Consider the following 22150-nt stretch of genomic DNA (forward strand, 5'->3'; position numbering starts at 1 on the left):
AGTTTTATTCAACCATGAATAGTATGAAAATTCCATTTATTCCACATCTTCACTAACGCTTGGTGTAGTATCTCTTTTTATATAATTTTGGTAGCTGTGTGACTGTCATGTTTGTAACTTACATACTTGCGCTTAACTGATGATTCCTCTGGTTGAAATGAAGGCCTTTTCATAAGTTAATTGTCTACCCAAATATCTTCTAGACAATTTTGTCTAATTATCTTTTACTTAATAGTCAGTAGGAATCCTTTTTATATTCTAGAAATGAAAATACATATCTACATTCATATACATATATGTGTGTATCTAGTACATTTTGAAAAAAGTCCCAGCATATGGTTTATTATGGTACACTCTGATGAAAATATATATTATACACTTTAATATATAATAAATATATTTGATTTGTCATATATTTATAATGTATATTTTCATATATAAATATATAGTAAATATTTTAATATAGTGCCAGTTTATCAGTCATTTAAATTTTGTTTAGCAATTTTTTGCATTTTTGAAATGAAAACTGGGTTCCCTTAAGTTGCCCAGGCTGGTCCCTAATACCTGAGCTCAAACAATCCTCCTTCCCCAGCATCCCAAGTAATGCGAACTGTAGGTGCATGTCACTGCATCTGGCTCTTTTCTCTTACTTAAGAAGTACAGCTGGCCAATAAGTATATAAAAAATGTTCAATATCTTTAGCCGTTAGGAAAATGAAAATCAAAACTACATTGTATCGGTTCCTCAAAATCTAAAAATGTAGATACAATTTGATCCAGCTGTCCTTTTCCTTGGTATATTAAAGACATCACACTATAGTGATATTTGGGTGCCATGTTTATTGTGGCACAGTTCAAAGAGCTAAGTTATGGAAAGTCTTGGTGCTTGGCAATGAGTGGATAAAGAAAATATGGAATGTAATATTATGTACCCATATTGTGAAATTATGATATTTGCAAGAAAATGGATGGAATTAGAGACCATTATGTTAATCGCAGTAAGCCAGACTCAGAAGTCAGGTAACTACCTATTTTCTCTAATAGGTGGAATCTATTTAAAAATTTACTTAGGGGGGGAAAAGGAGAGATGATAGGTAAGTACAAGAAAGACTACAGAAATGAAATAGGCTGAGGGAAAAAGTAGACAAGCCTCTTAAATCACTCTGAATCTATTTCTTCACCTACGTTGAGAATAATACCAGTTCCCTCAGAGGGCTGATAAAAACATACTGAATAAAAATGTGTGCTAATATTGTATTGATTTCAATCATAGTACATACTAATACCTTTGAAATGTAGTATAAGACAAATCAACATTTTTCCTATAAATAAAGGATCAGAAAGTATGTATTTTAGCATTTGCATGTGAAGTATGGCCACTGCCACCACTGAAGCTTCTCTTCTTCCTTTCTCTTTTGTCCCCCCAACTCCCCATTGCCTCTTCTTTAGTAACCATTTGAAATGTAAAAACTGTTCTTAGCTATCTGTACAAAATCAGGATTTTGCCAAATATAAGCCAATGAGAAACAGGCATTTAAGTTCAACATTTTCAATTATAGTAAATAATCTGTATGTTTAATTTGATCTGGTACAAGCTGTATCATGTCTTTCTCACTACTCTCCTATCTCCCCTAGAATAAAAACTGAAGTCCTCATCATGGATGTAAAAGAACTGACACAGTCTGATTCCCTTCTCATTCCTGTCTGACTTGTCGTCTACTTTCTCCTTCATTTACTCTGTTGCAGATGTGCCGGCCTCAATGTTATTCCTCAAACAAGTCAATCTTTTGCGTCTAGATCTTCGCACTTGCTAAGTTTCTTTGGCTAGAATGCTTGTTTTCCACACCTGTCAGGTCTTGATATAAATGTTGCCTTCTAAGTGAGACATTCCCCCATTATCCTGTCCAAAATTTCATTATCTTTCATTACTTTTTCTTCTTTTTCCTTGCTTTATTTTTTCTTTTAATTCTGTTTTCAGCCTTCGTTAACAAATAACTCAGCTTGGAATCCAGTGTTCTCAAACATTTGGTGCCTTTTCAACCTTATTTTTCATTGCTGTCTTTTACACAGCCTGTACTTCAACAATTTCATATTTCCTGTACATCTCTATTTTATCATTTTGTACATTTATTTGCTCTTTTCCTCTTGTGGAATGAATTTCCCTGGTCATTTTTCTTTAGCTTTATTTAAAAAATTTTTTTTCCTAATATTTGTAAATGTAATCCTGCCACATTTTTAGGGCCCAATTCAAACACCACCGCTTCCAAAAGTTTTTCCTAATCATTTATATCAAACCTGTCTCTCTCTCTTTTGAACTGTAATACCATTTTTCTGTATTTTTATCTTACATTTCCATAATACTGATAGTAATGATACTATTTATTGCTTTAAATAATAAATAATACTAGTTATTTAATACTGTTAAATACACTACCTTGTATACTTTACAGGTTTTATCAGATGTAATTTTCATATCAACCCTTAAAAAAGAGATTCTTATCTCCATTTTACAATGAAGAAACTAAAATGTTCAGGTACAAGTTGTGCAGACCACAGAGTTAGGGATAACATTTAAATTTCAAACTCAAGAAGCTTTGTGATAAACCCTTGCACTAAGGTAGTGCCTCATAAGTAAGATAAATGAAAGAAGTGATGTATGTATTTAAAAGAAATTTTGACATAATGGAAAGAAAATCATCCATAAATTAATTAAATATCCACATTATAAACCTTAAATATGATTATAGCTCCATACTAATTATAAAGTCAGTAAGTTAGTTATGCATTCTATTAGCTATGAACTAAACTAATAAAAATAAAGAAGCTTATAGTATCTACAGTATTACAGTATATATTAAAATTGTTCAGCTTGGTGTCATTTATGCTTATCCAAATGAATGGAAATTTATATTAGTAAAATTAAATTACTTATGTATTATAACATAAACTTTTATTTAAAGAAGAGCTTAATGCTAATTTTTTTGTGTAACAAATACATAATCTTACTGTTTTTACTTTTCTAGAGTTCTGGAGGTGGAAATGGAGTTGATCTTTCAGTGCTAAATGAAGCTCGCAATATGGTGTCAGATCTTCTGGTGGACCCAAGCCTTCCCCCACAAGTCATTTCTTCCCTACAGAGTATCAGCAGCTTGATGGGTGCTTTCTCTGGGTCCTGTAGACCAAAGATTAATCCTCTCACCCCATTTCCTGGATTTTATCCCTGCTCTGAAATAGAAGATCCAGCTGAGAGAGCAGATCGAAAACTCCACAAGGTTAAAATACAGCAATCATCTAGCCTTATTGATCATATTTTATGATATTTTCAAATTAAAACTGCTTCTTTAAATACTATTTAGCATACAATTTCCTTTTCAAGGATCAACATCTTTTATGTTATATTTAGCTGCTTGGGACTTTGTAGGCAGTTAAACTCAGTTCTGGATGAGTATTCAGTTTTTATTTTAAATAAGACTATGGTGATTAGCAGTTATAACTTGAATGTAACTATTATTATTAAATGCAGAACAAGCAAATTAATTCTAGACTTGTACAAAATGTCATCTATTTTAAAAAATCTAGAATTTTTTTTACTGAACAAATTATTATGATACTATTCATAGTATGAATTATTTAACATTATTTAAAAATGATCCATATTTTTTGAACCCTGTACCCCCTACCCTTTTTTACTTTGGGGAGATTGTTATGGATCAGTAGGGACTGATTTTTCCACCATTAGATGTCGTATTAATTTCTCTTTATTACTATACAGCTTTGTTTAGGTTTTTAATTGTTTAAGTTTTTTAATTACTATTGATAGCATCTCCAGTTGCTAAAATCATAAAGTATTAAAACTAGAAACATTTAGGGATTATTCTAGTTCAACTAATTTATTCTACAACTAAGGAAACTATAATCAAGAGATGATGAAATTCAATTCAGTTGATTCTGTTAATTGTAATAATGTATATAGAATTTAGAAAAAGGTTAATAGAGATTTTGGAGAATTTTGATCAGTTTTAGTCTGTCAGATCTTAGTATGAGAGTTTAGAAATGTTGAAAAATTAACAAATCCCAATTAGGGCCAAAGGATTTAAAAATTATTGATGACAATCTGGATTTTAGGTCATTATGTGATGGTTTTATTTTGAAATAGCATATATAATACTGCCTGCATTAGTCTGAACTGACTTGATAAAGTGGCACTTAGGAAATATTTTTTAGTGCTCTACCAGAAAAAAGTTAATCACATACATCCAGAATTCATGGAATAGCAATAAATCAATAAAGTAACTAATATATTCTTGAGTTTGCTTTCACCTAATATGTTGCTGGTCCTTTGCATTTTTCCATTCACATTTGTTACTTATGATAGTAGTTTAAAATAGTAATTCTTAAAACTCTTAAAAATCATATTGATAGCACTACTATGGTTGTTACTTCATTTACTCTGTAGAAAAGGGTACTGGTACATTTTAGAAATATTTTAAATGTAATTGTGATTCAATAGGATGTCTGAACACCTCATTTCCTGAGCATTGTACTTAATCAGGCTTTCTCTGGGTGCTGAGATTGAGTAAGTCATATAAGAACCAGGAAATAACTCTTATTCTTTCTCTTTATTTTTTAAACTCATTAGAATTCCATATATAAATGTCTCTACTTTTGGAAAAGCATATAAAAGGCCTTATGTTACTTTAAAAATGAACCATATCATTTATGAAAAATACTAGCAAAAGGGAGTAAGAATAGACAATTTAAATATCTTATATGTGTGTTAAGAACAAAGAGAGAATATGAACCTAAATTTTAGTCAACAACAATTTTTTCGCTGTAGGGTCAACTAACCATGGATGGTTAGTTTAATATCCTTGGGACATCTAAAATATAATACACTTTTCTCTGAGATTGTTGCAATTTCTGCTGATAGGATAAATTCATAAGAAACAGAAACTGTACTATATAAATTTAAGCAAAACACCTATTCACATTGGTCAAAATGGAATACTCCTTTTATTTGAATTTTGGATTAATTTAGAATATTTTTAAAATTAGGATAAAATATTAATGCTTAACATGTTCTAAAGTTAATTTAATCATTAATTCAGAGTGTAACTCAGAATCCTGTATTTTCTCCAGGATAAGCACTGGGTCCATTAGATAGCATTGTACTAAAAATGTTAGAAAATATTAGGATATAAGGCTGGCCATTCCTGACTACATGTGCTAGGCAAGTACTGTACCACTGATCTACAATTCCTAGCTCCTTAAATTCTTGCTTTTATTTATTTGTTAACATATTATAATAACACCTTAGCCTAGGCTACTATAAAAAAGATACAAGGGCTGATTAAAATTATGGCTTATCCTCTGAAGTTGATTTTCAGGGTCACTTTGTGCAATCCACTTTTTATATTTCAATTGTTTCTTGCTCTTGAAACTAGGAGTAAAATGTGCAAAAAAACCCAAACAAACAGAAAAACCTAGTTTAAACTGTAAGGAGTTCAAAATTCATTATTTACTAGATGAAGGTAAGTAGAGCAATAGTATAGGCTGGGCGTTTAGCTCAGTGGCACAAGCACCTGGTTGGCAAGTGCAAGGTCCTGAGTTCGATTCCCAGTATATTAAAAAAAAGTGTAACAATAGTGTAGAAAATAAAATTGGGAGTAAATGAACACATTTTCAAAATGAAATTTTCAGTTTCTCTTATACATGTTAAAATACACTTTGTATTGATTTTTTTTATGTGTCAGCATTATATTACATGTACATTATATTAGAGTTTTAACCACTGTTAAATTATTCAACAGGGACTAAGTAGTATGAATAGTTTACCAACTGCACAGTTAAGAAGGAGCTCAGGTACTTCAGGACTGTCACCTACTGAACAGTCTTCAAGATGGGAACGCAGTAGTAGCAGAAGGCCTCATCAAGAATTCAGCACTTCAAGGTAAAATCCCCAAAGCCTTTTAAGGAAACTTAAATCATCTGCCATTTTTTTCTCTTGTGGATAAAGTTTGAAATAGTTTTGAGAGCAGAAAGGAATGGTTGAAGTGTTTTAGGTATATTTCAGCATCAATAGTAATAATAGGTATAATCATGAAACTGACCTTTCAAAAGAAATTAACACACTCTCCCTCAAAATTTAGGTAGATTGGGTAGAAAACATGCTGGAGCCTTAGGAGCATGAATTAGTGAGACAGTTTAAGGAAATTAGGATCAATTTAGGACAGAATACCGGGACAGCTTTTAAACTGATGGAGGTGGTGATTACTGGGACAGTCACCAGTCAGGTATAGAATATGCTAAGGTAGGTCAGCAGAGGGTTACTTCTGAAAGAAAGAGCACATTCCCAGGACTCATCAGAGTCATTAGGGTTGAAGTAGCAACACTCTTGCAACCCTGCTCTTAATAGAGGTCAAGACTACTAATATCTTCTATAATCTGTTGAAAATTTGCTTGGAACAAAACAGTGCTAATCTTACAAATTAAAGCCATCAGAAACTGTAACTCATTGAGACTGGGGAAATGTAGGAGCTAAAATTTTCTGAATGTAAATACCATTTTCTCTGATAACAAAGGATTTAATACCTATCTTTTAAAAGCCAGGAATAATATTCATCTCATGCATGGGCTCATACTTCTTTTTAATCAGTTATCTGTGTTAATAAAATTGGCATTAATGTAAATTCCAATGGATAACTAATCCACTCTGTTATTATTGGTTGGGTGCTATACTTTGTTTAGTTTGAGCTGTATAGTTTCACAGTTGAAACAGATAGCAGGATTGGAACATTGCTATTTATTTGTTCAAATTTATATGGTCTTATATGTGAAATATAATCAGATACTTATAATTTTTCTGTTTACTTTCCTTTTTAGTCAAGGATGCTATCTAAATGGGCCTTATAGTTCAATTCTACAGACAGTCCCAAAGCAAAGGTCATCTTCTATGTCACTGACTCACCATGTAGGTCTGAGGAGAGCTGGTAAGAAAACATTATTTGAAATTTTTTTTTTTTTTTTTAAGAGACAGGATCTCTCTACTTTGTCTAGGTTGGATCATCCTGCCTCAGCATATGCATGTGCCACTGCATCTAGCTTAGAAATCATTCTTTATAATTTAAATATGGTATTCTCAAAATACATGGCAGTATAAATTCATTTCACATTTATATCTAATTTTAAATACCATTCCATATATTCTAAGTTAAAATGAGTAGGTACTGTGAGTTGGCTACAAATACACCCAGTAAATACATTGTGAATATCTACTATATACCAGGTACTTCGTTAGGCACAAGGAATTCAGAGGTAAAATATAAAACTATTTTATTAACTAGTTACAGATTGAGAACAAAGGAAAAATCTCAAGGAAAATGGTTCTTTTATAATATGGTGTTTGTAGAGAAAAAAATCTTAGAGTAGAAAACAAATCCTGCCTATATTCTGGCACGCCATTCTGGTAGGGTTAAAGATTATAGAACATGTAACTTTTTGGATGGAAGGATATTTCACAAATACAGCATTTAATAGAGAATATAGATATTTTCATGCTAGATATAACAATATATACAATCACAAAATTCTCATACACAATGAAATATAAAATGCAAAGAGGCAGAAAAATTCTATTGATAATCAAGAAAAATAAACCCTAGAAGGAGATATATCTGCATATTTATGTTGGACTCAACAGCTCTTATAAAATAACAATGATCCTTTAAACATAGAAGGGAAAAATGGGCAAGATGGGTGGATAATTTGAACAGAACTAGAAAACATAGAAAAGAAATGATGGACAGTTTAGAACTGAGAAATACATTTGATTAAATTAAAAAGTTGTTGAATGGTTTTTGGACAAGCAGAAAACAAAAATAGTGAACCTGAAGAGACAGAAAGGAAATAGCCAAATGGAAGCAGAGAGAGGGAAATAATGCATAATTAACAGAATAAATGTAAGACACGTATGGAACACAAAGTTTTAATATATGTGAATGGAACTGCAAAAGAAAAGGAGACAAAATAACACAGAATAACTTTCAAAAACTATGCGAAAATAAAACAGCCAAAAGATGCATAAAAGCTCAGTGTACCCCAAATAAGCTGAATATTGAAAAAATTATCTAGGTATATCGGTGAAACCTATGAATTACAAAGATAAAGAGAAAATTGTCAAAAGCAACCAGAAAAGTTTACTTTCCAAGGAACAATTATATAATGACATCAATAGCAACTATAGAAGCCAAAGACTATACATTGGCATATTTAAAATGTTGAAAGAAAAAAAATTGCCAGCGTAGAATTCTTTTTTTTTGTTTTTGTTTTTTTTTTTTTTTTTGTTTGGTTTTTCTCCGGTACCAGGAACCGAACTCACGACCTTGCGCTTGCCAGGCAGGCGCTTTTGCCGCTGAGCTAAATCCCCAGCCCCGCCAGTGTAGAATTCTTTAATGACATGTGTCATTGACATATATTGTACTAGTAGTGACAATGAAAAATAGTAAAAAGTTCTAATTTAGAAGAGACTAATGGGGACTGGGAATTTAGCTCAGCAGCATAGCGCCTGCCTGGCAAGCGCAAGGTCGTGAGTTCGATTCCCGGTACCGGGAAAAAAAAAGAAGAGACTAATGCTTCAAAGATACATAGTATAATGTACAGGATTACAAGTAAAAGGATCATAGAAAAAAAAGTAGAATGAAAAGGCTAATATAGGAGGCAGACTGGCATGATAAAAATATTTAGTAATCCAAAAGAATCCAAGTAAAATAAAAATTGAAGGGATGACTAAAAAATAAATGGCAGGATAGTAGATTAAAGATGACCTATTAAAGAAAACATCTGATGTTCATGGGTCAGAAAAATTACTGTTATTAAGATAGCATCATTCCCCATCCAACACAATCTTCACCAAAATTTGGGCTGACTTCTTTGTAGAAACTGACAGTCTTATCCTAAAATTCAAATGGAAATGCAAGGGTCCTAGAATAGCCAAAACAATTCTTTAATTAAAAAAAACAAGAAATAGAAAGGCTCACACTTCCAAATTTTAGAAAACTTCATTTACCATGCTGTAACAATCAAGAAAATATGGTACTGGCTTAAATATATTCCAATTTAGTGGAATAGAATTGTTAAGGTAATTCAGTGGGGGAATAAATAATGTTTTCAACAAATGGTGCTGGGAAAAGTTAATATACAGGTGCAAAGAATTCATTTGGAATCCTCCCTTTTACCATATTAAAAAGTTATCTCAAAAATGCATTACAAATTCAAGTATAGCAGTTAAAACCATAAAGATAAGTGTTGGTCAGGGTTTGGAGCAAAGGAACTTTGTTCTTTGTTGGGAATGTCGATTGGTTCTTTGTTGGGAATGTCCATTGTGGAAAACAGTGTGGAGGTTTCTCAAAAAGGTTAGAATTATCATATGGATGAGTCCCTCTTCTGGATATATCCAAAGGAAATGAAATCAGCACCCTGCAGAGACATATGTGTTATCATGTCCGCTGGAGCATTATTCATAATAGCCAAGATACAGAAATAGCCTTACTATCCATCATGTTCTAGACCTTAAATATATATATACAGTAATATAGATTATGAGGAAGGTTTCCATTTTACCTCTTCTCCTAGAAAAATGAACTAGAAGCCAAATAAAGTATGGTAAAATTGATCCTATGTGAGGAAAATTTAAATTACAAGACTTGTAGCAGAAAAAATGGGAGAAAATACTTAGTTTGATTTTTTTGTATATTATTCTTTAAAAAATCATATCAAAAGCATAGTCTATGATTGAAAAATATAGTATTGGTAAATTAAAGTTCATCAAAATTAGAAACATTTGCATTTCAACAGACATTATTATGTAAGTGGAAAGACAGTTCACAGGATGGGGGAAGATACATGGGAGAAGATACTGGCAAATCATATATTTGAAACAGACACATGTCTAGAATGTATAAAGAAATCTCAATAATAAAAATCAAATGAGCCAGTCAAATAATGGGCAAAAGTTCTCAGTTGATGTTTCTTTAAAAAAGATATACAAATCAGCCATAACAAAAATGTTCAGCATCATTCATTATTAGGTAAATATAAATCAAAACCACAATGAACTACTACTTCATATCCTCTAGGACAGTAGTGGCAGACCTATGGTATACATGCCACAGTGGGTTGTTTGTATCATTGAATGCTCTAGAACGTTCGCCATCACTGTTCCTAGGATGTCACTTAATATAAAGACAGACAGTAAATTCTGGTAAAAATATTTCAGAATTTGCAACAATCATCTATTCTTGGTGGGAAAGTAAAATGCTGCCTAGGAAGACATATTTTGGTAGTTTGTTAAAACATTAAACTTAGAATTCCCATATAACCCAGCATTTTCTCTTCTCAAATGAAGTGAAAATGTTGTCCCCACAAAACTTGCACATAAATAATGAGATTAGCATTATTACTAATGACCCCAGAGTGGAAACAACCGTAATGGCTATCAACTAATGAATGACTAAACAAAATATTATTTATCCATACAATAGAATATTACTTGCCACAGAAGTAGAATAAAGTAATAATATGTGCTACAATGTGAGTGAATCTTGAAAAACTATGTGAAATAGGCAGTCATAAAAGACTAAAAAGATGTATAAATCTATTTATATGGAATATCCAGAATAGACATATTTATAGAAAGCATATTATTGGTTGCTATGGTTTGAATGTGCATTTCCAAAATTCACATGATGAAACCTAATCCCTACTGCCATCTATACCAAGAAGGAGGCCATCATTAGATATTAAATCTGCTGCTATAGTGATATCTTGTTACTCATTGTTAACTGGCTCTGGGACTACTAAAAACAATGGGTACCAAACAAATTGTTTTGGATGGAAAGGGTAGTGAGTCATGAGGCCATCAACACCCAGTGTTTGGTGAGCCTTGGACACCAGACAAGTACAGGGATAAAATTTTCACATCAAAATGTGTTGAGTACCAAATGTGACAAGTTTCAAAGCAGTGGAGTTTAAAGGTATGACTGTATCTTAATCTTGGACTTTCTAGCCTCCAGAATTGTGAGGAATAAGTTTCTGATTATAAGCTACCAGTTTATATATTCTGTTGTAGCAACACAAATCAACTAAGACACTGCTCTGTCCAAGTACTATAAACTTGTAAATTAAAACAACACAAACTTATTATCCTATAGTTCTGCAGGTCTGAAGTCTGCAATTGTTTCCAGTGCACTAAAAGCAAGGTATTAGCAGGGCTGTGTTCCTGACAGAAGATTTTTGGGCATTTTCTTTGCATTCCCCAGCATGTAGAGGCCTTCCTGTGGTTTCCCTGCATTCTTTGATGCATGACCCTATAGTTCTATTTTTAGTGCTGTGTTAGATTTCTCATTGCTGGCCAAATACTAAACACTCACAATTTAAAGAAGGAAACATTTAATTTGGTTCACATTTTAAGGAGATTTAATCTATGGTCTGATGGCTCCAAGGCAGAAACATTGTAGAAGCATGTGGTAGAGCAAAGCTCCTTAGTTCATGATAGCCAGGAAACAGAGCAGGAGAGCAGTGCCAGGGAGGAAGGGATAAGGGACTAGATGTAGACTCAGAGGCCACGCCTCCCTGCCCCTCCCAGACACATCCAGAAGTGCACCACCTAGCCCCCAGGTATATCCCACAGCCAATCAGGTTGGCACTCCACCCTATCATATACCATGCCTTGTCAACTTGCTACCCAAACATACCTCTTAAAAACACACTTAATCTCTAAATGAATACAAATAGCAAATTCATAATTCTAACATAACTCAATTACCCTATATACAACTGGAAATATAACAATCACTTCTCAACAGTTCCAGCATTTTTCAAAATTTCAAGTCAATGTCTCCTCTGAAACTCAAGGCAAACTCTTAGCTGTAAACAGCTGAAAAATAAAAAACAACAACAACAACAAGTTATATAATCCCAAGGTATAGGGGCACAGAGTAAGTATTTCTGTTCAAAAAGGGGAATTGAAAAGAATTGGACCAAAACAACACAAAACCAGCAGGCAAATATTAGCTCTGTGTACCTCCATATCCAGCATCTGAGGCACACATCCTGAGAGGGCTTAGGTGGCTCCATTTATGTGGCCTTTCTGGTTGCAGCTCTTGGGGCCTCTTTTTTGGGGTGACTCCATTCCCAGGCTATAGCTTTCCTTGGCAGATGTTCTGCATTCCTGGCATCTCCGATTTCCTGGTGTCTACTTTGGGTTCATTTCTACACCTTCAGATGCTTCCTTCTTAGGTACTCCTTACCTGGCTTACCAAGCTTTCCTTTAAACTCTGGGTGGAAGCCTTCCTGACCCCACAACACTTACATTCTACATGCTGGTAGACCCAGCATCTCATGGATATTGTCAAGGTCTGCTTTCAGCTTGAGCAGTAACCAGGCCTTGGTAGTCTCTTGAATGTCTGGGTGGCTGAGCACACGTCTGAATGGCTGAGCACAGTGAAATGAATCCTGGGAAAACCAGTTCTCTAGCAGGCTTTTCTGGTACAGAGATCCTAGGGAAAGGTTTATACTTTTGCACCTTTGCCAGTGATATGTGGGGTCTTATTAATTTCTGAAGTGCCCTCAAAGGATCTTCTTATGCCTTTACAAAGTAGTTGATTTCTTTTTAATGGCACTAATCTCTTCAGCAACCACACATACTTTGGCCCCAACTTTATAAATGGTCCCTTCTGGGCCAAAATTTGTTTTTCAACTTTTTCTGCTCTGACCTTTGCCCCCAATCCTCACTAAAAGTATATTTGAAAGTAACCATCAGTACTCATATCACAGCCTGAATATTGAGTTCTTTTAAAATTTCCTCTGCAAGGTTAATTAATATACTTTCCTTAACCTCAGTCTCCTTGAGAGTTTTAGGAGATGGGCAAATTGTAGACAAATACAGCTGTATTGAAAGCCATGAATTACCTAGAGATAAGTTGAATGAAAAGTGTACTGTAATACTTAATGACATTAGAGTGAGGAGAGACTTCTATAAACAGACATAAAAATATTCACCATCTGAGACTAGATGAATAAATTTAACTATGTAAAATTAATAGCTTTACCACAAAGCATCGTATGAAAAGAACTTCAATATCTGAGAAAGAACTAGAATTCAGCTCTATAAAATCACTGGAAGAATTATAGTCAAATATATTAATTTTCTGTGGCTGCATATCAGATTACCAAAACTATAGCAGTTTTTTATGGATCAGGAGTCCTCACACAGGTTACAGTCCTCTGCTTAGGGTGTCATAAAGCTGTATAATTAATACATGGCCATATAATTGTGTGAATCAGCTTCCAGACTCATTCATGTAGGATCAAAATTCATTTCCATTGGTTGTGGGTTCTTGATGGCTCTCTTCTTGATGACTATTTTCTGGTGGCCACCTCAGTTCCTAGACCCTGCCTACAATTCTTTGTCACATGGTCTTCCTCACTAAGGCTGCTTACTTTGTGAATCCAACAAAGAGAATCTCTAGATTGAGTCAGCTAGCAAGATGGAGCCCATAATTTAACACAATCATAAGAATAATATCCCATTACTTTTTACTTTATAAGAAGCAAGTCATAATTTTTTCCTGAAGTCAAGATTAGGGGCAGGAATCAAAGACACACCTTTTAAGTGGGTCTATCACAACAATCCAATATTAAAAGGAACAAGTGAGTGGAACAATCTCTTCAAAGAAGAAATTGTAAAATGATGTATTCATATGAAAGTGAAAGGTCCTTAACTTTTAGTAGTAATCAGAAAATTATAAAAGAAAACACATTGTCCTTTTGTTTATCATCAGATTGGCAAAAGATAAAGAATATATATGTTTATTTATATTGTACAAATATATTTCCATATATATTATATATGGACAGACGAGATACAGAAAGAGTTTATTCATTTTAAGGGACTGGCCCTCACCATTTTGAATCTCAGAAAGTCTGGCATATTCAGGGAAGGCCAGAAGACTGAAAATTCTAACTGGAGCTGATGTTACATTCTTGAATCTGAAGGTGGTCTGGAGTCAAAATTTCTTACTCCTTGGAAACCCCAGTCTTTTCTTGTAGGACATTTAATTAATTGGATGAGGCCCACCTACATGATGGTGGATAATCTACTTTACTCAAAATCTACTGACTTAAATGTTACTGACATCTAAAAACATCCTCATAGCAACATTTAGAGTAGTGTTTGAATAAATAACCTGACACACATCCTGGCCAAGTTGATCCCATCACACATAAGTTTTTACCACTAAAATACTGTAGGTTTTAATTACTGTTACTTGATTTTCTGTCTGAATCAAACTTTACTTGAATCTTTATAACTAAAGTTTGAAATCTGCTTACCTCTCTTTGGGTAAACATGCAGTGCCTTAGTTCAAAGAACTCACTAAAGCTTTATGGAAAAATCAGCTGGATTAGAGAGACAGACTATTTCATCCTGAAGCACTCTCCCCACCCCCTTGTTTGAGCATTTTAGCACTTCTTTGTATTCTCCATTATATTCTAGGTTCACTGAGTTGCAGGAAGGATACTTTTGCTGTTTGTGAAATCAGCACATTTTTAGCAAATAGTAGGCTTTCAAATATTTGCTGAATGAATGAATCGGCAAGCATGAAATATTTGAATATATGTTTTAAAGGGATCTGTTATTGTATTAGTATATAATTTTTTACTTTAATTTAATAGGAACTTTAGCTCTTTAATAAAATTGAATGTTACTGAGTTGAACAAATCAATAAAATTTAGTAGAGTACTTTGCTTATGTAGATAATCATGCTAATATCTTTTATAAAATGTGGAAAATAAAGACCAACATCAATTAAGAAAATTTATGCCATACAGTATGTACATTTTAGTCATGCTGTCAGTAGTTAACTTTTGTGCTATTATTCTTTTTACTTAATAGTCAGTTTTGATGACCATAAATATATTCTTTTTACTCAGTAATCATTTTTGATGACCAAATATAGCAACTATTTTTTCAATTTCTAAGATGTCAGGAGACCCCATGTAGAAATTAATTTTATCATTTAATTGCAAATACTTTTTGAAGGAAAATGTTCTTTATAAAAAAAGAATATATACAGTGAGTGCATACATATAAATATATATTTATCTGTCTCCTCTTTTAATTTTTTAAGGTGCTTTACCCAGTCCGAGTCTTGTGAGTTCTCCCAGCCATGGATCGGTGTCTGCTGGTTCTCTAACTAATCGGTCACCCATTGAATTCCCTGACACTGCTGATTTTCTTACTAAGCCAAGTGTTATTTTACACAGATCTCTGAGCAATGTATCTAGTACACCAGATTTTTATCAGCACCTTAGAAATTCTGATAGCAATCTGTGTAACAGGTAATTTTCCTAACTTTATTTGAAATAACCTTTTTCTTATGTTAGTGTTATTTATTTTCTAATTAAATGATCTTTATCTGAGGTGAAATATTATGGTACCCATCATGTCAGTAACAGAGAATCATTTTAATATACATTACTTTAGTCCATGTTCACAATACATAGTTCATATGGTGTTAGCAGTTATTTTTGGTTTGACAGGAATATGGGTTTACCTCAGGTCTGAATGTTGACTATAGAAAATACGTTATATCCTTCAAGGACACACAGATGACTTCTAGGTTAAAAGCCTTTTAAATTTATAGAGAGACTAGAATATTAAGATACATAGCAGTTGATATCTTGGTTAAAAATTAAGCACATTGTCTAATCATTATCATATATGTGTATTTGTTTGTTTTATTCTATAAGCTGTGGAAATCAAATACTAAAATATATTTCAACACATGAAGACCTCCACAGTGGAAAATCAGGTGAGACTGCACAAGTAATGTATATTTGAGACTAAGAGCAGTTTTTTACTATGTTTTTTTCAAATGGATAAATGGATTGAATGTTCATTTATCAATCTTTAAGTGCTTTTTTCAGTGCTAAGGATCGAACCCTATAGCCTTGTACATGCCAAACAAACATTCTTATCAAGGAGCTGTTGCCCCAGTCTCCATTTATCAGTCTTTAAAATGAATATTATAATATTTTATCTAATAGAAGATGCATAAAAAAGAAATTATAAAAAATAGATGAAGTTATTTTGAAGAGTGAAAATGTGTTGTACAAATGAATGTAGTCTTTGATCGTGGCTAGTGTTGACAAATAGTGAAATTATTTATAATGTTGAAATTTTTATTGCATGATCTGGGGTCAGAAGAGTGCACAATTTTTTGTAGCATAGAGAAGAGCTGTTCTAAAACATATTCTCAAACAAAAAATATTCTTGTTGAAATCATAGTTGTTTCATAACTGAAATTAATGGCCCACTTATCAGTGATACGTAAGTAGTTAACTCAGGCAAACTTTTTCCTAAGTGCAGTTAGAAAAGCTGAACAAATTATTTTTAAAAATCTAATTAATGTACTAATTAATCTATTAAATCCATTACTCCATTAAAGTACTAATAAGCTACCAAGAATTATAAGATTTGGAGGACAAAAGTTCAAGAATGTGGGCCTGGAGGTTGGGGCTAACAAAAGGGTACCTCCCAGTTCAGAGGGGCCAGTCATTGATAGAATCAGTAGTTTTGGGGGAGTAACTTTAGGAGATACAGACGGATATTGCCCTGGTAGGCATAATTTGGTAAACTCTGAAGTACTATACTCTAAATGTACTTTCTAGCACTTTCTGGTAAATTAGAAATAGGTCCTTTAAAGGTTGATAGGCTCATATAAATCCTTTCACATACTATAAAATTCATCCCTTTACAGTGGCCAGTTAAGTAATTTTTTAGTTTTTTGTTTTTACATCTCAAAGGGTTGTTTATAAATAATGAAAATGATGACCAGTCCTTCACAAACTTTCTTAACTACAGAAGAGGGGAGAACTTCTCAACTCATTCTATGAGACCAGTATTACCTTTATATCATACCCAGACAAATTCATCAGAAGAAAACTATAGACCAATATCTCTTATGTGAATGGATACATAAATTCTTAATAAAATAGTAGCAAACTAAATTCAGCTATATAAAATGGTCACATCATGACCAAGTCCTATCCTAGGAATGCAAGTATGCCTGGACATTCAGACTAATCCACTACAGTAAAAGAATAAAATGTGGGGGGGAACCCACATGTAAATGAAGAAAAAACATTGAGCAAAAGCTAAGACTTGTTTTGTGATTAGAAAACAAACTAAGACTAACTAGGAAAAGGGTATATTCATAATTAACCTCCTTAATGGAGAAAGATTGATGGTATTCACCTTTAAGACCAATAACAGGATGTGATTTGAGGGCGCAGTACTTTTCTTCAATATTGTAGTAGATACCTTAGCCAGGAAAATTAAAAAGAAAAACAAATAAAGTCATCTAGACTCTAAAGGAAGAAATAAAACTACAAATATTCACAGATTATATATGATCCTTTGTGTAGAAATCCCAAAGAAACATGCACTCACACACATACCACACTAGTAGAAACGATAAATAAGTTTGACAAAGTCACAAAATTGGTGATAGGAGAATAGGGAGAGATAGGAAGGAGGGCAAGGGAGAAGGGAAATAAAAGGGATCAAAATGTGATGTGTGTATATACCACTACCCCACAATGAGTGTATTCATTATGTATCACAAACGATGTCTTGCTATGCAGTTCAGGTGGCCTTGAGCTCACTTCCTAGCACAGGCTGGCCTTGAACTCGCAACGATCCTCCTGCCTCAGCCTCCTTAATGCTAGAATTACAGGCCTGTGCCAGTTAAGACTCAGTATTATTAACATGACTGTTCTAAATTGATACACAAATTCAACACAATCCTTACCAAAGTCCAGCAGATTTTTTTTTTATGTAGGAATTGGTAAATTGGTGTCAAAATTTATATGGAAATACATAATGCCTACAATAGCCAATGAGAATTTCAAAAAATAAGTCAGAGGACTTAACACTACTTGATTTGAAAACTTGTTCTGAAGCCACTAATTAAAACATTGTGTTATTCTCACAGTGGTGAGCTTGTATTAGTAGAACGGAACTGAGACTCCAAAAGGAAATTCTTGCATTTATAGTTGATTTTTGAGAATGCCAAGACAATTCGAAGGGGAAAAGATAATTTTTTTTCAGCCAGGATAATATGATACCCACTTGGCTCTTAAAAGAATTTGGGCTCTTACCTTGCTACATGCACAATAAGTAACTAAAAATAGATCATAGACCTAAGTATAAAAATTAAAGCCATAAAACTTCTAAAATATAGGGTGAAGTCTTTGTGACATTGGGTTGAATAAAGCATTCTTAGATACAGTGTCACAATCTATGAAAAAATTTCACAAATTGGGCTTTAGCAAAGTTAAAGCTTTCCTTGCAAAAGATGAAAGAAAATGAAGACAGCAATTTAAGAGGAAACATTTGCAAATTATGTTTGATTAAGGACTTGTATCCATGATGTATAAAGAGCTCTTGCAACCCAATATTAGTAAGTCAGACTGTTCAGTTTAAAAATGAACAAAAGATTTTGCTTATTGTGGTGAAAGTCTAGAATATCTATAATTAAAAGACAGACCTTGTACTGGGACACAGATAAATTGTGACCCTTGTGCACTTCTAATGGGAATGTAAAATGATATCACTACTTTGGAAGACATTTTGAAAGTGTTTAGATGTTTAGAATTTCACATACATTTACTGTATGACTCAGTAATGTTACAACTAAGTCTCTACCTAATAAAAAATATAAGCACCCAGAGGCATGCTTATAATATTACTATTCGTGATGGTGCAAACCTGGAGAGTGCAAATATCCATCAAATTATGAATGGATAAGCATCATGTGTATATCTGTACAGTGGAAGTCTGTTTAGCAAGTAAAGGAATGACCTGATATGTGATGCAATATGAATACGCTTTAAAATGCTATCATAAAGAAGCCAACCTCAAAATACTTTGTTTTATATAGTAACATTTATATAAAATTTTCAAAAGGCAAATTTATAGAGATAATCAGAACAATTGTTGTCCAGGGTGAGAGTGGGGATTAACTGTAAATAGTGATGAGGGAACTTTCTGGGGGTGATGAAAATGTTTGAAAATGGTACTGTCATGATAATTGCATAATTTTAAATTTACTAAAATTGTTAAATTGTACACTTATGTTGTAGGCTAACTATTACTGCTTCCTCCAAATTCATGTGTTTGATTCCTAACCCTGAATGTAGAAGGTGTGGGATGTTGGGAAGGTAGCTAGTTCATGAGGGAAGCACCCCCCTAAATGGGATTAATTCCCTTATAAAAGAAATTTCAGAAAGCTTTTTAGCCCTCTTTTCTACCAGGTGAGAAACTGGCAATCTACAACCTGAAAGAGGGCTCTTACCAAGATTTGAACATGTTAACAATGATTTGAGACATGTTAGCCTCTTTCAGAACTGTGAGAAGTAAATTTCTGTTGTTTGTAAGCCAAGCCCCCAGTCTATAATATTCTGTTGTAATGTTCTGAGCTAAGACAATGTACATACAGTGGGTGGATGTTAACAACAGTAATTATAGTTAAAAGTCTTGTAGAAAAGAATAATAACTCATGGTTCTTTGGGTTGATTGATCTCAGCTGAGAGATTATCACTTGAGGACTTTCAAGTGATTGTCATAGGATATTGGCCAGGGCAGCTCTCATCTGAGGTTCTAATGGGCTGAATTTCCAAAAGAGATTACTTATGTACCTTTTGGCTGTTGACCAGTCCATCTAAATGTGGCCTCTTTATAACTTTGTTCCAATTTGTTGGCTGGATTCCAAGAGAAGAGGATGTGGAAGCTGCCAGTTCAGTGAATGGCTCAATCCAGAACAAAGTGTGACTTCTGCCATACTCTGTTTATCAGAATAGTTCATGCATGAATAATCTTAAGATTCTAGGGCAATGATGGCAAACCTTTTAGAGCTTTCAGTGATAACAAACAGTCGGCTCTGGCTCATGTGCCATAGGTTCACCACCACAGGTCTAGGAGGTTGGTAAATGAAAATTCTTTCTTATAAGAGGAGTGATAAAAATACATTTCCAAAATACGTGTAATAAGATAATGACATCTTATTGGACACACTTGGAAAAGACATCTTTGAAAAGAAATTACTACAATTATCTCAGCTGCTTTTATTGTTGTGTGGCAGATAGTGTTATAATTTCTGATGATTAAAAAGGAGATCATGTAATATACCTCCAATGCTAACAATTTTTACATTAACTGCTATTTTAGAATATTATTGTAGGTACAGCCTTAATTAACTAATATAGTTAGTATAGTATATAGTCAGTAATATAGTCTCCCTTAACTGCAAGGGATACATTCCAAGTCCCCTGGTAGATGCCTAAAACTGTAGATAGTATAAAGTTTTATATATGGTTTGCGCTGGGGATTTAGCTCAGCGGCAAAGCGCCTGCCTGGCAAGCGGAAGGTCATGAGTTCAGTTCCTGGTACCAGAGAAAAACCAAAAAAAAAAAAAAAAAAAAAGAACAGAGTACATCTTTACCTATTTCATAATCAAAATCTAGGGCTATGATAAGTAAATCAAAGTATTTGAATATTACCTTTGAGGAAAGCATGAATTGTTCCAAGTCTTCCAGAAATTTCTATGGGTGCTAAGTAGGACTTGAGAGAAAAATAATGATTCTATATATGGTTTGCTTTTTCTTATACATACATATGTATGGTAAACTTTAACTTATAAAGTAGGCAGAGTAGAAATTAACTATAATAATAATAAAATAGAACAATTATAACAATATACTGCAATAAAATTGTCAGCATCAATACCACTCTGCTGCTTTGAGGCTCTTCCTAAATGAAATGAGTTACTTGAACCCAAGCCTTGCAGTACCCCTATAGTCAGTATTGTAACTAAGATGGACACCAAGTGGCAGGCAGGGGGGCAGCATATGCAGCATATATACACTGGACAAAGGGATGATTCATGTCCTGGCCATGATGGAACAGGAGAGCTTGAGATATCATGACAGTGTTCAGATTGATGCACAAGTTAAAAAATACAGATTTTAATACTGGAAATTTCTTTTTAGTATTTTTGACCCACAGTTGACTATGAAGTTGTAGGAAATGAAACTAGATAAGAGAGGACTACTGTAGCCTAAATTTCTTTCTTTATAGTGATTTTTTTCATCTGGAAAAACAGTATTTTCAAAATGTTAATACTTCCTGTGTCAATAATGATTTTTTGATCTCAGAATTTTAGGCTTAGATTTGATTACCATTTATTTTTTACCTTTTATGTATAACTTCTAGTAAGACAAGTGATATTATCCATATCTTACAGGACTAATAAACTTGTCATTACTAAGTACAGGATTTGAATCCAGTTCTTCTGAAAGTCAAATGAGTGCTCTTAACTGTCTTTTACTTAGTGAAATATTTTACTTAAACTTTACATATTGAAAGCTTAATGAATTTTTATACACTGTACATTCAATTCCCAGATCAAAAGATTAAATATTATCACCTCAGAATTTCCCTTTATGCCCCCTTCCAGCCATATCCTTCCAAGGTAATGATCTTCCTTTTAGTACTTGTATGTATCATTTTTAATATGCTTTTAAACTTTTTGTAAAAAGAATCACAGATTCTATACTTGTTTTCCTGCCTTCCTTCATTGAACATTATATTTGAAGAGTCACCTATTTATATTGTTGTATGTGATTATAGTTCATTCTCCTTGTTCTGTAGTATTCAGTTGTATGGATGTACCACAATTTATTCAACTGTTGTTGGTGTGTTTTAGGAAAATTTCCTGTTTTGGGTATAGAATAAGAATGAATGGACCATTTTTAATCATGTGAATATCATGTGGCTACCAATGTTATGCCCCTTTTAAATGTGACTTGAGAAGAGTATTTATCATATGAGCAGAGAAATAATTACCAATTAATGATATTGTGGTCACATATGTGGCTTAATCTCATTCATTTCTAGTTATGAACTTAAGAATTTTTATATCTAAACCTCAGTGATGTTTAGAGTTGTTTACATCAAATTGGTAAGAAAGTTTCTGTTTGTAGGGACTTGTTTCTCTTTCTCATTTTTATAGAGTATCTACTTTTGTCTTTCA

The 22150-nt window shown here is 33.2% G+C and overlaps 1 protein-coding gene across 1 annotated transcript in view; it reads left to right on the forward strand.

Annotated features, from left to right (window-relative positions):
• Pde3b (phosphodiesterase 3B, cGMP-inhibited) overlaps window positions 1–22150 on the forward strand; it is a gene marked incomplete at its 5' end in the record, with an annotated part of 127331 nt that overhangs the window by 84441 nt on the left and 20740 nt on the right. Inside the window, 5 exon segments of the mRNA XM_005380333.2 lie at window positions 3023–3271; window positions 5810–5949; window positions 6882–6988; window positions 15185–15395; window positions 15807–15868. Coding sequence (XP_005380390.2) covers window positions 3023–3271; window positions 5810–5949; window positions 6882–6988; window positions 15185–15395; window positions 15807–15868 — 769 coding nt within the window.

The sequence above is a fragment of the Chinchilla lanigera genome, unplaced genomic scaffold (assembly GCF_000276665.1).
Source record: "Chinchilla lanigera isolate Chin_1 unplaced genomic scaffold, ChiLan1.0 scaffold00013, whole genome shotgun sequence".
Taxonomy (NCBI): domain Eukaryota; kingdom Metazoa; phylum Chordata; class Mammalia; order Rodentia; family Chinchillidae; genus Chinchilla; species Chinchilla lanigera.